At 38.2% G+C, this 15,342-nt stretch overlaps 1 protein-coding gene across 1 annotated transcript; it reads left to right on the top strand.

Annotated features, from left to right (window-relative positions):
• Positions 1-4,987: 4,987 nt before the first annotated feature.
• On the top strand, positions 4,988-15,117 carry PRICKLE4 (prickle planar cell polarity protein 4; the record flags this gene model as incomplete). The annotated part of the gene is made up of 7 exons (XM_015823154.1): positions 4,988-5,158; positions 6,661-6,768; positions 8,960-9,097; positions 9,621-9,824; positions 10,533-10,719; positions 12,102-12,425; positions 14,552-15,117. Coding segments are annotated over 7 exons (1,698 nt in total), but the record flags the coding sequence as incomplete, so codon positions are not given.
• Between the last annotated feature and the right edge of the window lie 225 nt (positions 15,118-15,342).

Genomic DNA, 15,342 nt, shown 5'->3' with positions numbered 1-15,342 from the left:
TTGCTAGAGAATAGTCCTCCAAGGCTTAAATAAAGTTATCTATCTATACCAGTGCTGCATTTGGGAGGTAAGGTATTGGAATCCGGTAAAATCAACTATTATTTTTATTTTTCCTCCTGCTCACCAGTTAATTTGCTGAGTTAATTACTGATCCAGATGCAAACTAAACAACGTGACCTTGCTTTGCTAATTATATTTAAGAAGACTGCACTATACCAAAAAATAGGCATGCTGCTAAAGGCCTTGAAAAGAATTGGTTGGTCATTAAACTCTATAGTTTGTTGCAGTTTCCACTTGCCTTGCCTTCTTTCTGCTGAAGATTTTAACTGTGTAATTGCTATTTGTAGTGAGGTACCAATAATATCCAAGAATGTGTGTTGAAAATCAGAAATCGTGGAACATAAAGTTGATTTGGGGACAGTTTTTTGCAATCTAATGGCAATTTATAGAAGTGTCCATTCCTCCTCCCAACTTAAAACATAAGTACTGTAGTTGAAACTAGAGTAATTTATGCTATATTACCTATTCTGAGGTAAATTTCAGAAATTATGAAATGTCCCAAATGAATCAGGTAGATCTTGTGTACTTGCTCTCTGGCTACCTGTCAGTTAGACAGAAAAGTTTTTTTATAACTACATGCTGAAACAGCATCTGATCTGATCACCTCCTTGCCACTAAAGATATAACCACTGATGGTTCCTAATACTGTTGCATCTTCATTTTTTCTCAGTCCCATTCAAGGCCACCTCTCCCTCTTTTTCTCTGCTCACTTTGGTGTTGAGAAAGGAAAGTTAACTAGAGAGAGTTGGTCTCTGGGAAAGTATCCAAGTCGTCACAGAAGTTGAACTGAGCCATCAAACTGCCCATCAAAACCCCTTTTGTTTTGGAAATGGACAAGAGGAAGGAAGTCAGCAGGGAAGAGCTGGAAAAGGGAGTTATAAAACCAGCCTGTTTCTTTCCATAACCATTAACCAGGAAAGTTGCCCAGTATGTGAACTTCCTGCCCAAGCATCTGGGAATGATTAACACTGCAGGCTTATGAAGGCGTGAAGGGAAAAATCAAATGTCCCACAGCCAGAGTAGATAAAAATTGAGTCTAACGCAAGAACCAAAAGATTGCCATATCTCTGAAAATAAACTGTTGAACAGTATCTGCATCCTTGCCATGTAAATATATGGCTGCGCGAGTAGAAAATGTTTTTGGAAAATGGAGTTGATTCATAACTTTTTTAGGAAGTTGGACTCATTACATCAACTCAGTTTGAATTAAGTCTGGGATAGTGTTGATAGGTTTGCCACATACCCAAGTGCCAGCTTATGTATCAGTAACTGTATAACAGTTTGCACACAATGGCAGGGGATTTGCTGCTAATCTGGGCACATGCCAAGCCTATTAATTCAACTAGTCACAGCACGAACAGCCCAAGTGTGTTGAATGAAAGGTCTGTTCTGCTTTTTAAAGCTGTGAAGCCTAGAAACATTTTTTTAAAAAGGTTACAAGAAACAGCATTAAGTGACATAATTATATTTAAACTCAGTAAAGTAGCAAAAATAAAGGGTGACGTTTTGAAAGATTTCCCTAAAATGGCAAATCTCTGCAATGCTTTCAGGAGAGTCAGGAAGGAAATGAAGCCCAGGGCAAGTCTAAAAGACCATTGTCAGGCTTTCTCACAGACAGGATGTGTGAGTCCTCAATTGTGTGGTGGCAAAGTTGGGCATATGCCAAGATCCCAAGACCATAAAAGAGCTCCCCTAAAAACAATGCCACCATTTTCGCTTCATGCGAAAGATCCAGTGATTTTACTGCTTTTTATAGTTTGCAGGGATGTATATGTGTGTTGTGTTATAACTGAGAAATCCACAGTTAAGACTCTCCAAATCCTGAAATTGAAATTCAAGCAACATGCAAGATGGCAGTTTCTGGATTCATTTTTATAGGTTATTTTTAAATGTTAATTATATATTTGCACACTTAATCCACTTTTTTACTTATGTAGTAATAATACCTATCTTAACCTATAACTAATACCTGATAGATAAGTGTTCCCCTCCTGGATTGAATTGATTAAAGTTGAAGTTCAACCTGTCTGAAGGTACCAAGTTAGGGAAGACTATAACAATGCAGCATAGAGTTTGGAATGTGTGTAGACAGATCCACAGAATATGGGATGGTATCAGCAGAGCCATTGAATTACGATTCTGTCCTTTTCTCACACAGACATTTACTTTGGTCTCCTTCACAGCATAGTTTCTGAGAGATTTCCACTAAAGCATTGCTACTTTCACTGATACAAAAGATTGTTCACTTTTGAATGTGAATGCTTTATCTCAGGGGTCCTCAAACTTGGCCACTTTAAGACTTGTGGACTTCAACTTCCAGAATTCCCCAGCCAGCATGGCTGGCTGGGGAATTCTGGGAATTGAAGTCCACAAGTCTTAAAGTGGCCAAGTTTGAGGACTCCTGCTTTATCTGAATGATGTGGTGGTGCAATCCTACAAGTGCTTTAATTCCATGGTTCTTTCTGGTTTTATGTAACAAGGGAAAGATAGGCCCAACCCTATCCTTCCATCTCCCAAACAGAACCCAAAGCAATCTGAAAGCTGATTTTTGGAGACTGTTTTGTTTTTGCCCACCAAAATGTTTTGCCCCTCAGTAAGTTTCACTTATTTCAACTATCGTGATATTCTTCCTGCCATATGTGTCAGGGTGATCAATTAATAGTTGATAGTTGCCACTGTCAATCTATGTACCCACACCACAATCACAACAAGGATATCACACTAGTCAATTATGTTTGTGGCTGGCAAAAACTTTTCTTATATGATGTCTTAACACTAGTGGGAGGCATAAATGGAACAAGAGCCAAAATTTACATTAGCAACCATGACTTTAAATGTGTATTATGTCAACCATTTATGAAATAGTCATGGCCTCGAGAAGAAGGAAAAAATGAATGCTCTTCCAGTTAACGAGCACCTGTAGGCAATTTGTAACAAATTAGGGATTATGTGAAATCATCTACTAGTCTTTGAAAAAGCATATGTCTGGTATGGTTCCTTGTTTATTTGCATTTCATTGCCACTATGTTTCATCTAAGCTTCATGTGACTCATAATGAAAAATAAAGGCAGTTTGAGTGAGTAAATAATATTTATATGTGTGTCTAGATCTAATGCTAAGAAAAAATGTGATTTCAATGCATTTTAGTAATATTGGAAGGGCGTTAGAAGCAGGAAAGCGAGAAAAGTGGAACAAAATATCTGTATAAAATACACAATAAGCTTGGAAAGATGTTCTGTTTGCAAGAGTGAACTCTCACATAATACGTGTTTTCCCAAATACAAGTATCAAGTGCAAGGTTAAATCTTACCAAGGATATTCCATAATTGTGAATTTTATATTAAATAAATGATCCGTGGATTTCAAAGAGCAATCCATTCAAATTACAATCACTTGTAATCAAAGAAATATCCCTTATTTCTTGCTTAGAGGGACTCTGCCACTCCTTAATCCTGGTACCAAGAAGGCCTTCAGGAGAGAAACCATACATCTAACGTGGTTGTGAGAAAATAGGATTCTGTAAGTATAATGGATCCAAATACAAGGGAGATAAATTCAGTTTAGCCAATAATGAAAAGATTGTGATCCAGACCTAACCCTCTGTCTCCAGAAATCCAGGCTCACAAAATAAAATTAGGAATTAGAAAGATTGCACTTAGATATTTTGATTGAAGTAATTTCCAGAGGTATAAATTGGGATATGTCCCAGTACTATATGGGAAAATTATGCTACGGTTTTTGCTTTAAAAAGTTGTTGGAATACAAATGTGCATCTCTGGAATGAAAGAAACCTAGAATTACCAGTATCAATTACCATCAGAATTATCACCAAAGCTACTGCACTGAGCACTTTGGGCTGTGAACTCAGCATGCTCTTTGTGGGACTCAGGACTGTGGGAAACACCATCAAGATATTTAAAGCATTAAACCTTTCAATTTCAGTCCTTTTAAGGGACCAATAATTTTTCTTTTCTGGTACTTTTGTATTAATTTTTTTTGTAAGTCTGAAACTTGTTGAAAGCAAAGGTCAACGAATTTTGGAGATGATGGGTACATTTGATTTGGGTACTCACACAATAAAAAATGTCATAGCTATTCACAAAATAGCCATATCAGGAAGAAATTTTGTGTGAGTGTTCCTTGCCGTTTCAGCTAACTCCATAGGATGCTACTTATCTTTTCCCTGTCTTTTGTTAGAGAGGGAGGGCATACCTCAAGTAAAGATTTGGCTATAGCAACCATTTTTAAAACAAATTTCTAAGACCACCTATGGGGCCTAGAAGTATTCTGGGAATAAAACTTATGCTGGAGGGTTGTGCTTTACTTTGTGACATGTCCATTTCCCATTTACAGTTAACATAGTATTTAAGAAAATACGTATTGTGCGTATAAGGCATTCAGTATAAGAGAGTGCAAATAGGGGCAGAATGAAACCTGTACCCCTTAGCCATATGTGAATGAGAAATTAGTCAGATTTGACTAAGTGGTTAGCAGTGTAACTTATGTCTATAGAACATGACTATGCTTGTTCTTTTAACAAGAATTCTAATTTGATTAATATATATAGGAGCAAAAGGAAAATCCCCCACTGTAAACCTTTTGGTTTAAAAGGCCACATGATTACAAACCTCACTTACCCCTCCCCCCAAAAAATTGCAATGATCCTGTGAAATACTTGCTTCAATTAATATTTGCTTTTGTTACTCCTCTGTCTCCTAGATACAGTAGAAAATCTTCGTATTCCATGTTAAATATATGTCAGTAGTTCTGTCCTTCAAATAAATGTATAAGTGAGACATTGGTGGCCAAAGTCTATCTCATCTGAGAGGTGCCATGTTGGGATAGCATATTTAAGAGTGTTCTGGGTAGACTGTAAGGGGAAGGGGATGAATTGGTCTTTTTTAATAGACTCTTGGTTTTTTTTCAGCACTTCCTTTTTCGGATGTCCCAGCCAAGTCATATTTGGGCCCAGAGGGAGAAGTCTCCATGTAGTAGAACTGTAACTACTCTACCACCTGCTTCATCTTCAGACAGTGATTCTGGCTGTGCCCTGGAAGATTATCCAGGTCCAACCACTGAATTTCCTCCATCAGAGCCAGTAAGACGCTTTCAGGTCTACGTCTCTGTGTGATATATTCTTTCTGGTATAAGGTAAAATTTCTCTCAGGTCTGACTCCTTGATGACTACATGCAGAAGATCATTTTTGTCTTCTTCAAACAATATGGTTTGCCACTGCCTTACTCCAGGATGTTTTCCCCCTCAAGTTCACAGACAAGTTTAAAGTTCTGGGATTTCATTTGATTTCCTATTTAAATGTTAACAAGGTTTAACCCTGGTGAAATTTTTTTCCTGATTGGCTAGTGAACAGTGTTTTCATTTGCCAAGTCAATTGGAGTTGTGACAGTAGCAAGGTTGGCTACTGCCTTTTGCTGCCTTTGGATCTGGGACCAACCCCATATCACATGAATCTGTGTAAATATCAGTATTGCACACATGACCTTTTGTTATTGTCATGCTTGATTCCAGGAAAAAAAAGAATTTGAGAACAGGTGGATTGTAAACAGTAGATGATTACAACTTGAAAATGTAAAAATCACTTGACGATGTTAAAATCTCTGGCAGTTTTGAAGCAGTAAGGAAAAAACAAAGATCCCCGTTATATTTTGGGGAGGAAAAACTAATGGGGAGGAAAATTGAAATATGTGCAATACTTACGCCCTTTATAGATATAAAATAATTTTATTGCTCTATAAAATATTTTGTGTATAATTTGGTTTATTAAACTTAATTAAAAGGCTGAGAAAGACAGACTACTCATAATTTTTAGAATAATGAAATGTTATCTAATCGGTCTTCTTTTCTGAATTTGAAATTATCAGTATTTTCTGTCTCATGATTTATCATTTTCATACTACAACTATACTGAGGAAAGCTTCACTATGCCCATGCAAAATTATTATATAATTTGCTGTATTTCCCCCCCAAAATTCTTTTTTTCTGTAAAGTTATTTCTGTTCATCTTAACAATTTTATCATATAATATAAATCAGTGTTTCTCAACCTTGACAATTTTAAGGCATGTGGACTTCAACTCCCAGAATGCTGGCTGTGGAATTCTGGGAGTTGAAGTCCACATGCCTTAAAATTGTCAAGGTTGAGAAACACTGATATAAATGAAATGTAATAGGAATTTTTTTTCAGTATTTTTAATTTTCAGGAAAAAGGCTATAAAAAAATGCAGAAAACAAAGGAACTATTTTATTAAAAAAATCATTTTTGCCAATTTTTCTGTTCTTTTGGTGAGGAGACTTCCCATCTCAAGTCTTACTGCTTAATCAAATTCATATGCAGGAAGATAGGTCTAAACTTTGGCAAACTCTTTTTTCCTAGTTTATGTGCTATACAATAAATGGAAAGTAAATTAGCTGTCTTCCTTCTGTTGGTTTGTTTTCATTATCCCTTCATTTCTTAATGTGGGAAGATTTTTTATCAAGCCTAGAGAAGATGATCTGTAAGACAGAGGATAGTGCAGAAAACTGTTTACCTCCCAAATACATAGAAATATCACTGTTTCGTTTCTACCTCATTTACTTTTACAGGTATTACAAAGCAGTAGCTCTTGTTCATCAGCTGTTGTCCCTGCTGCTATTCACAATCAGCTCCGTATCAAAATTCTCCTCTACCAGCTGCCTCCACAAGACTGCAATGTAGGTTTCTTAAAGCCTTACCCAGGGTTTGCCAGGTCTATTTTTTTTTACTTGTGCATCACTTGATTGAAGAGTCCTGCCAAAACTATTTTCTTATGCCCCTTCTTTGCACTGAAAAAATTATTTGGGCTATCCATTCTTTTCAAATTCTAATCATGCAGTTCCATGACCTTTCTAAAAAAAACAGCAATAGGAGAAGCTTCCTTTTTTTTATATGGTAACAAGGAGAAAAGATAACCAAACAAATGTTGTAAACAGACCAGAGTTCCTTAGCTGAGATGGGTGATATAGAAATTTAATAAATAAATAATAAAAATGGACTAACTTGGTGATTCAGGTGCCTATAGGGCAGTGGTTCTCAACCTTTTTAATGCCGCGACCCCCAACCGGTCGTAAGTCGAGGACTAAACCGGTTGTAAGTCAAGGACTTCACCGGTCGTAAGTCGAGGACTACCCAACCGGTCGTAAGTCGAGGACTTTCCCTGCCCGGGAGCGCCACACATGCGTGGTTCCGCCCCCTGCGCCGGCCGAGGTGTAGCTGGCAAGCAGCAGAGACGGAGCAGGCCGACCACCAGCTGGCCCAGCCCAAGGGAGGTAAGGCACCCGCCGGAAAAGGGGGAAAAAATGGCGGACAAAAAAAATGGCGGACAGCCTTGCTTGACGACCCCCGTGAAATGGTCGATCGACCCCAAATGGGGTGGCGACCCATAGGTTGAGAACCGCTGCTATAGGGGAAGAAAGGGAACAAGTGATGAAATGTGCATGGTAACACAATTTTATTCTCCATCTTCTTACATGCAGTACAAAAATGCAAAGTTGCATTGCATAGTCATTGACACATGTTTTGTCATTTTTACCTCACGGTGATTGGGAAGATACCGTTGTATGGCCCCTACGACCCCTTGTGCCAGAGTCCAGCTGTTATATGGCTCACCAAACTTACTTGCAACTGATGTTCCCATGAAAGTCCTCTAGGACAGCGGCCCCCAACCTTTTAGACACCAGGGACCAGTTCCATGGAGTTTTTTCCGCGGACCACAGGGGGCATGGTTTTGTGTGCTGCCTGCATCCTGCAGATGGGGTTTTGCTTGTTTGTGCTACCCAGTTTCTGGCATGCCGTAGACCGGTCCCAGTCCATGGACTGGGGGTTGGGGGGGGGCTCTGCTCTAGGATATTCTGGTCAGAAAGCTGACTGGGGATTTTACTGCTGTTCCCAAGAACTAAACAACTGAAAGAGATTTTTGGTCCATTGAAGTAAAGATAAATTTAAAGTCTCTGTCTAAATAGAATGTGCTAAATTTACAAATAACCTCTCTGGGTTCACATCCACTAGTTAGTAGCCAGCTTTGATTAAAGCTATTGTAGTAATGCTGCTCTAATGACCTAGCCAACCCCTAGCACTTTCTTCCTCAATTTGGTATCTTTCATATGTGCAGGACTGACTCCAACATTAAAGTCAAAATTAGCACTCAGCTAGTAAAGAGATCATTAAATTAGGACACACTGCCCAGGCTTTTGAATATTTTGCTTGCAAACATTGTGTATTGGATAAAAGTAGGATTTAGAGAAAAGCCAAGCTATAATCCTGTGCCTATTCGCTTGGAATTAGTCACTTTTGATATAATAGGATTTCTTCTGAATAGATATACATAGAATTCCGGAATCATGTTACAGAAAAAGAGCTAAGAAGGAAACTGGTAGAGAAATGAGCTGCCAACTAAATATAATATTGGGATTTATTAACAGACACATGATACGGTCTTGACTAATAAGATAAATACATGCAATAAGATCTTCATTTAACTATTTACAAGCCAATTTTTTGAACCAAGCCAACCAAAGCCATCAAATAAAATCCAAATGTAAAAATAAAATTATGTTGCAGATTCTCATTCATCCAGGCCATGGTTGTCCCAAAGATGCTTTTCAAAAGGCAACTGGACTTTCTTGAGGTATTTTCTTCCTTGAAAACTTTTCGCTTCTCATCTAAGAAGCTGAGAAGCAAAATCTTTTCAAGGAAAAAAAAAGCCTGAGAAAGTCTGAAAAGCATCTTTGGGTATTACAATAAAACTTCAAAAATATTTGCAAGTTGATCAACATCTGTCTCTGTTTTGTTACTGCATCTCAAATATACATATTTATCTAGATACTTCTTCTGGATCTTGGCACCATTTTTCCTTTTTTATTTAAGGAGAAATATTGCCCATTCATCGGTGAACAGGAAAGAAAGCAACTCCGTACCTTTGCTGCATGGAGGCGACAGGAATCGCTGGGACAGGGAGTTTTACGTCATCTGCCTCTCACAGCTCACGAGTACTTATGCAGAAATGTGAGCTATTCTTATCATGATGTTGGACATATTATGAAGATGTCTGGGCTTATCTCTAACCCTGTTTTCCCTGCTTAGTGTGATCTTTGCAGTTATACTAACTTTGGATATGGTAACAGGTGCAGGTGGAAGTTGTAGGTCCTTATGTCAGAGAAGGTATATTTGAAAAAGATGAAGGCAGCATTTACTGAAATCTTAGAAATGCAAGAGACAATTAAGTAATATTTGTAGTTGTTGGAGGGACACAGAGTGGTTGCCTTCTGTTATGAAAACCAATATATATTAAACAAAACAGCAAACACTATAGAACTTTACACAGTAAAAACAGCTATGCAAACAAGTGCAATTTGCTAACATTTGCACTTTGCACATTCCTTTCACTCACAATTTGAATTGCCTGGGTAAAATAATTTGATTTTAATTATTGAAGTTAAGCATGCATAGCAGTCTGAATAGTTTACAGAAGGAAGATAGTTATAATTAAGGCTCTTAGATAAAGGAATTATTTCTGCTTGATTTTTAGTGTGATAAGAATATAATCAGAGGAGACCAGGGTGTGTATGCCTCTAAGTTAGGCGAACAGTGCTGGTGGCATCCTACGTGTTTTGTCTGCCACATTTGCCAGCAACCACTCATAGATCTAATTTACTTCCATCGAAATGAGAAGATTTTTTGTGGTCGGCACCATGCAGAATTTTTCCACCCTCGCTGTGCTTCATGTGATCAGGTAGGTATATGTGGTGATGTTTGTGCTCTTGTAACTAAATCAGCTGATATATCTAGCCTGGCCATTTCCAAATCCAGATTGAGAGACTTGAGCTACAATCCTGTAGGAGAGCATTCATGATAAAATTGGATTTTTAATTTTTTCCCCATCATAATTGGAGAGATTTTATTTTGGAAGAGATCTAACCACATATATCTCTCTTATCCCCTGTAGAAATTCCTAAATTTGCTTCCCTTCAATTTTTTGATCTTGTAATTAGGAATATGGAAGAGAATTAGGTACATGATATAGGAAGATAAAACATCTAGAATATGCAGAGACCAATGTGTTATTAAGTGGAGTTTCAGAATTCTTAACGGTGCTGGGTAGTGATAATTGTCATAGAAACATCAAAATAAAACAGGCAAAAGTAGATGATGTGTACATATTTAACATGGTTTCAAGCCTAATAACTTTGGAGATTTTTAAAGAATAGATTATGACCTATTTGAGATACATCAAGAGAACATTGTCAGTTGGATAAATATGGTGTATTTTTAAACAGAAAGCTTGATTTATAGGATAGGGTCACTGCAAAGGCTTGAGTAAATGATGGTTGTGTAGCCTATGCTCTTACCTTAGGAAGAAAATTGATCTTGGTACATTGCATACTTCACCTTAATATCTAGCTCATAGCAATATGAGCTTTCATCTCTTATGTCTCTTCAGCTGATCTTCACCTCCGAGTGCGTGGAGGCAGAAGGCATGCGCTGGCATGAAGAACACTTTTGCTGTCTCGAGTGTGACTTGCCCCTGCGGATTCAGCAATATGTGATGAAGGGTGGACAACCCTGCTGCTGTGCTTGCTTTGAGAGTCTTTATGCAGATATCTGTCAAGCCTGCGGAGAGATTGTTGGTAGGTCAGGAATCCTTCTGTAGACTTGTGAAAGAAAGTATGAACCTGCTTCAGATCATCACTCCATCTAGATCAGCGCTGCCTATTAAGGAGTGAATCTGGCATGTTCTTGCAAGCGAAGCATGGGCACAGAGTTTACGGCCCTTCCCGTTTTTCAGAAGTATCAACTTGCCTGAAGATTGCCTGAGTGTTACTGAAAGGTTACCTGGGACTACGTGATTATAAAGATATACAAACATGGACATCTACTGGAGAAAATAAGGGGAGGGGGAAGTGACATGATCAGGATACAAAATGACACAAAACCTGCTATTTAGAGATTTGCACCAGCTATCATATACTTATACCTAATATAATTCATCTTCTGTCATCACGACGACATTTGTGCATGCTCATGATTCAGAGTTTGGTCTGGTATATATTTTAATTATTATGTATTTGGTGTTCATAGTGTTATGAGAAAAATGCTCACTTAAAAGGAAAACCAAAGCATTTGGAGATAGAAGCAACAAAGCATACTTTATTGGAAATTACTTGTAGCCATCACTGGGCTTTCTGCCAACAGACTGCAGGAGAGAGTCTGCAGTAACCCCACTCTTTAGATTATATCAATATTGAGATAAAACTATTAATGCAATTATACAGCACCTTTTCCCCCGTTTTGATAAGCTGTTAGATTGACTTTACTATTACTTTTTATACTTCTAATATTCTTCATGATACTATCAACATATAGCATAAACATCAGTGTTTAAATGATGATCTCTTGTGATGATATAGGTGTCTAAGAGCAAGCAAGAGCAAGTTATATTAGCTGTCCCCATTTTATGGCCATATCACTAGGTGTTATTTTGTGACTGTTAGCCATTGGTTTGTGGCTGGAATCCTACACTTACTGTCAAGGAATATGTTCCTTTGAAATCTCTGCTTCTCACTTCTGAGTGAGTGGTTGTATGTGAGATAGTGTTACAGTAGGAATTTAATCTGTTTTCAAAGCCGCCTGATAATACAAAATTCTGGAAGTTGTGGTTCAACAACAGCTGGAAGGCCAGAGGTTCCTCTATCAAGATATAAACCAAGAAAAGTAAAAGCAAGAGTAATATAAAATCAATCTCTCTAGTGCTGTTATATAGCTTTGTGAAGTTTGGACAAGGATCACAATGTTAAAACTTAATTTAGCATGCAAGGCTGCTTCATGTTTATAAAAACTTCTGATTTAATATTAATCTTTTATTGTCTTTTGTTTACACATTTTGAAACTTGATTTCGTTTAAAAGTCTGCAACATAACAGGCAGATTGTTCTCAACCAAGTTAGGACATAAATAGTTTTCCAGCAACAGTGCAGGAGAGGAAATGATTGTTGATTGCTGTCTTCTCACAGGCCTCAACAGTAAACAGATCGTACTACAAGGTCAACACTGGCACAGCGAAGCCTCGTGTTTCTGTTGCAGCCTTTGCCGTAAAGCACTGCTGGGTCAGCCGATCACCATTCACCATGGTCTTCTCTTCTGCTCTGAGGCCTGTAGTTTGGAAAAGGAATCAGCTTTGTCTTCCAGTGGCTCGGATTCCTCTGACTCTGCTTTCATCTCTGCTCCATCCCCCGACTCCACCCCAATTTCAAGAGGTAGAAACAGCAGCCCTGACTGCTCCTCTGAAACTGCGAGAACTCAAAGAGATGGCTGTGGGGAAAGGGGAGGTGCACTTGGTAAGGCTTTTGCATGTCATCCTCTATCGAGGTTTGGGTGGAACAGATGCTATTTGATCCTGCCCAAATGAAGATTTTCTATCATTGAATGTCTCATGCAGTCTTATTTAAGATTCTGTAGGTAATATATCCTCAATATACTTCCACTGAACTTCCAACTGACTTCTATCACTGCACATTTGAAGGCAGTCTATGCCAGTGTGCCGACATAGGAAGAAGGCAGCTGACAACTATTATCTGTCTGTTCTCACAACTCAGAGATGGCAGATGAACATGTGCTAAGAGGGAGGAAAATCTGTGAGGTTCTAGGACTTCAAAAATAGCCAACCAATCATTGACTTGATGGTAGTTTCCAATACAGACAACAATAGAAATAATAGTAGAAATGGTACCTTCGGATGAAAATGATGATATAATACTGGAATTCTTGAAATTAATAGAAACTAATGCTCAGTGTAGTTGATTACATATCTTAGATGTCAAAAAAGCAGATTTTAATGAATTCAGAACAGTAATGAATACAAAGAAATTGAGAAAGATAAATAAGAATTTATAGAACAGAAGTTCTTAAAAGCACAGTTGCAAAGAATTCCAAAGAGGAAAAAAATGTAGATAGCAGAAAAAACTAATATAATTTCCCCCAAAGCTTAGTGAAGATTTGAAAAGTTAAAAAGGACACTCATTAAGAGAGAAAAAGAGGCTTGTAAACATGGAAGACATGTAGATGAGAAAACTATAATTAAAGATGCTAAGAATAATCAGATACATTTCAAAGAAGCAGTGTTCCAGTCATTTCATGAATAGCACATAAAACTAACAGAGAATAACAACAAAAAGGGCAGAACTAATTGACTCCTATTTTCAGTCACTCTTTTCTTCAGCCAGTTATGAAGAACTGTTTGAAGAAGCAGGTTTCCAGTTCTAGCTTGATAAAAATATAAGAATTGCCTACTTGAATTTGAATTTGAATGGAATACAAAAGCAATTTGCTGATGGTCTGGTCAACATAACTGGTGGATTATATATGATTATACATTCTCTTTGAGAAATCCTGCAGGACCAGTTTAGCGAACGTGGCTACAGAAGGACAGCTTTATCTCTATCTTCACAAACAGGAAAAAGAAGAATCCAGGGAACTACAGAGCAGGCAAACTTCTAGGAGAGATTATACAGTCACATTAGGGAATATCAGATTCTAACTGAAGAGCAATCAAAATTTAAGAGCAGTTACAACTAGAAAGACAGAGGAAAAAAATACTGAGTTTTCCTTTGATCCAAACAGCTTTCAGATAGAGCTTTAATTTGGATTCCTGCAGTGAGCAGGACTCTGTAACTTAAATGACTCTGTAACTTAAATGACTCCAACTCCCATCGGCCGGTATGCTCCCACAGAGTGGGTCTCCTCAGGGTGCCGTCAGCCAGACAGTGCCGGCTGGCGACCCCCAGGGCGAGGGCCTTCTCGGTGGGAGCCCCCACCCTCTGGAACGAACTACCCCCAGAGATCCGGGTGATCCCGGATCTCCCCTCCTTCCGCCACGCCCTAAAGACATGGCTCTTCCAACAAGCGGGATTGGCCTAGGGAATTTTTAGTGGGGTTTTTAAGAGAAATTTTAATTATATAGGCCATATTAAATATTTCTTTTTAATTTGGTTTTAAATTAGGTATTTATTGTAGTATTTGTTTTATAAGGCTGTCAGCCGCCCTGAGTCCGGTAAGGAGAAGGGCGGGATACAAATCAAATAAATAAATAAATAAATAAATAAATAAATAAATCTATGAAATGGCTTCATAGAATAACTGGAACCCTTAGCTGAGTTAAAAAATGCAAAGCCATAATGTTTGATTTTGATTCTGTGTGGTACATGGGCCTAGCTACTGTAGTTTCTAAGCCATGATTTATGTCTTAGCAGATTCTGTGAATCAAGCTTTTATAGTTTATACAAGAAACCAGAGTAAAAATAAGCTATAAAGTTCAGTAATGTGTGAACAAGCCTGTATGGACATTTCAACCGCTTGCTAACTCATTGATACCAGAAAATGGTTATTGGAATGTTTTCTAGGAATTATTCAGTAATCAGGATCATCCTCATTTCTCATAACTGCTAATCTTTAATTCCTTTTGCAGTGACTGAAAGGCTTCACTCATGTGGGAATCCCTCAGTGTATGCTGAGTTTGACAGCCAAGAGGAATCAGTTTCTTTCAGAAACAGAACTATCACCCCACAGCTTCATGTATTTGAGTCCGTGACTGTTTCACCTCAAGAGGATGTACGAATCTCCATCTCTCATCCCATGGACACAGCTTGGAGCACCACAGTTGTGAGGGATAATCACAATTTAAAAACATATTTTCAAGAAACATCTCGGCAACAAGCAGACTTCCACTTCAAAAGCAGACCCTCTGTAACCTCACAGGCATCTGTATTAATTATGGATTTTCCACACAGATTGCATGAAGGCAGCAATGGGGAACAGGAAGCTACTATGGAACAAGATGATGCCAAGTACCTCACTTGCTCATCCTCATCCTCTTCTGACTCTGAGCCAGAAGGTTTCTTCTTTGGGAAGCCAATTCCAAAGCCTGGTTCCAGATGCATAGCTTTCACCAACATGGAGCAGGAAACATTTGGGAAAGGAATGGGGTGGGCTGCCAGAGCAAGAGCCAATAGCAAACACTGTAGTATATCCTAGCAGGCAGACAACAGCCATCTGAACAGAGTAAAGCAAAGGGGAAAGAGATAGTAATGAAAGCAGATCATCTTCTGCAATGAATAGATTAAAATTAGTATCAGAAACCTGCTCAACGATGCTTGTATGCATGCATAAATATTCCCATTCTCTTCCTGCTGCAAGGCTGATAAGTCCAAAAAGCAGATAAAGTCAGCATTTGTTTTATAATTTTGGGTGCCATGGAGA

Source organism: Protobothrops mucrosquamatus, unplaced genomic scaffold (assembly GCF_001527695.2).
Source record: "Protobothrops mucrosquamatus isolate PMUCROS unplaced genomic scaffold, P.Mucros_1.0 scaffold1785, whole genome shotgun sequence".
Classification (NCBI taxonomy): Eukaryota; Metazoa; Chordata; class Lepidosauria; order Squamata; family Viperidae; genus Protobothrops; species Protobothrops mucrosquamatus.
This window is presented reverse-complemented; position numbering and strand designations above follow the sequence as displayed.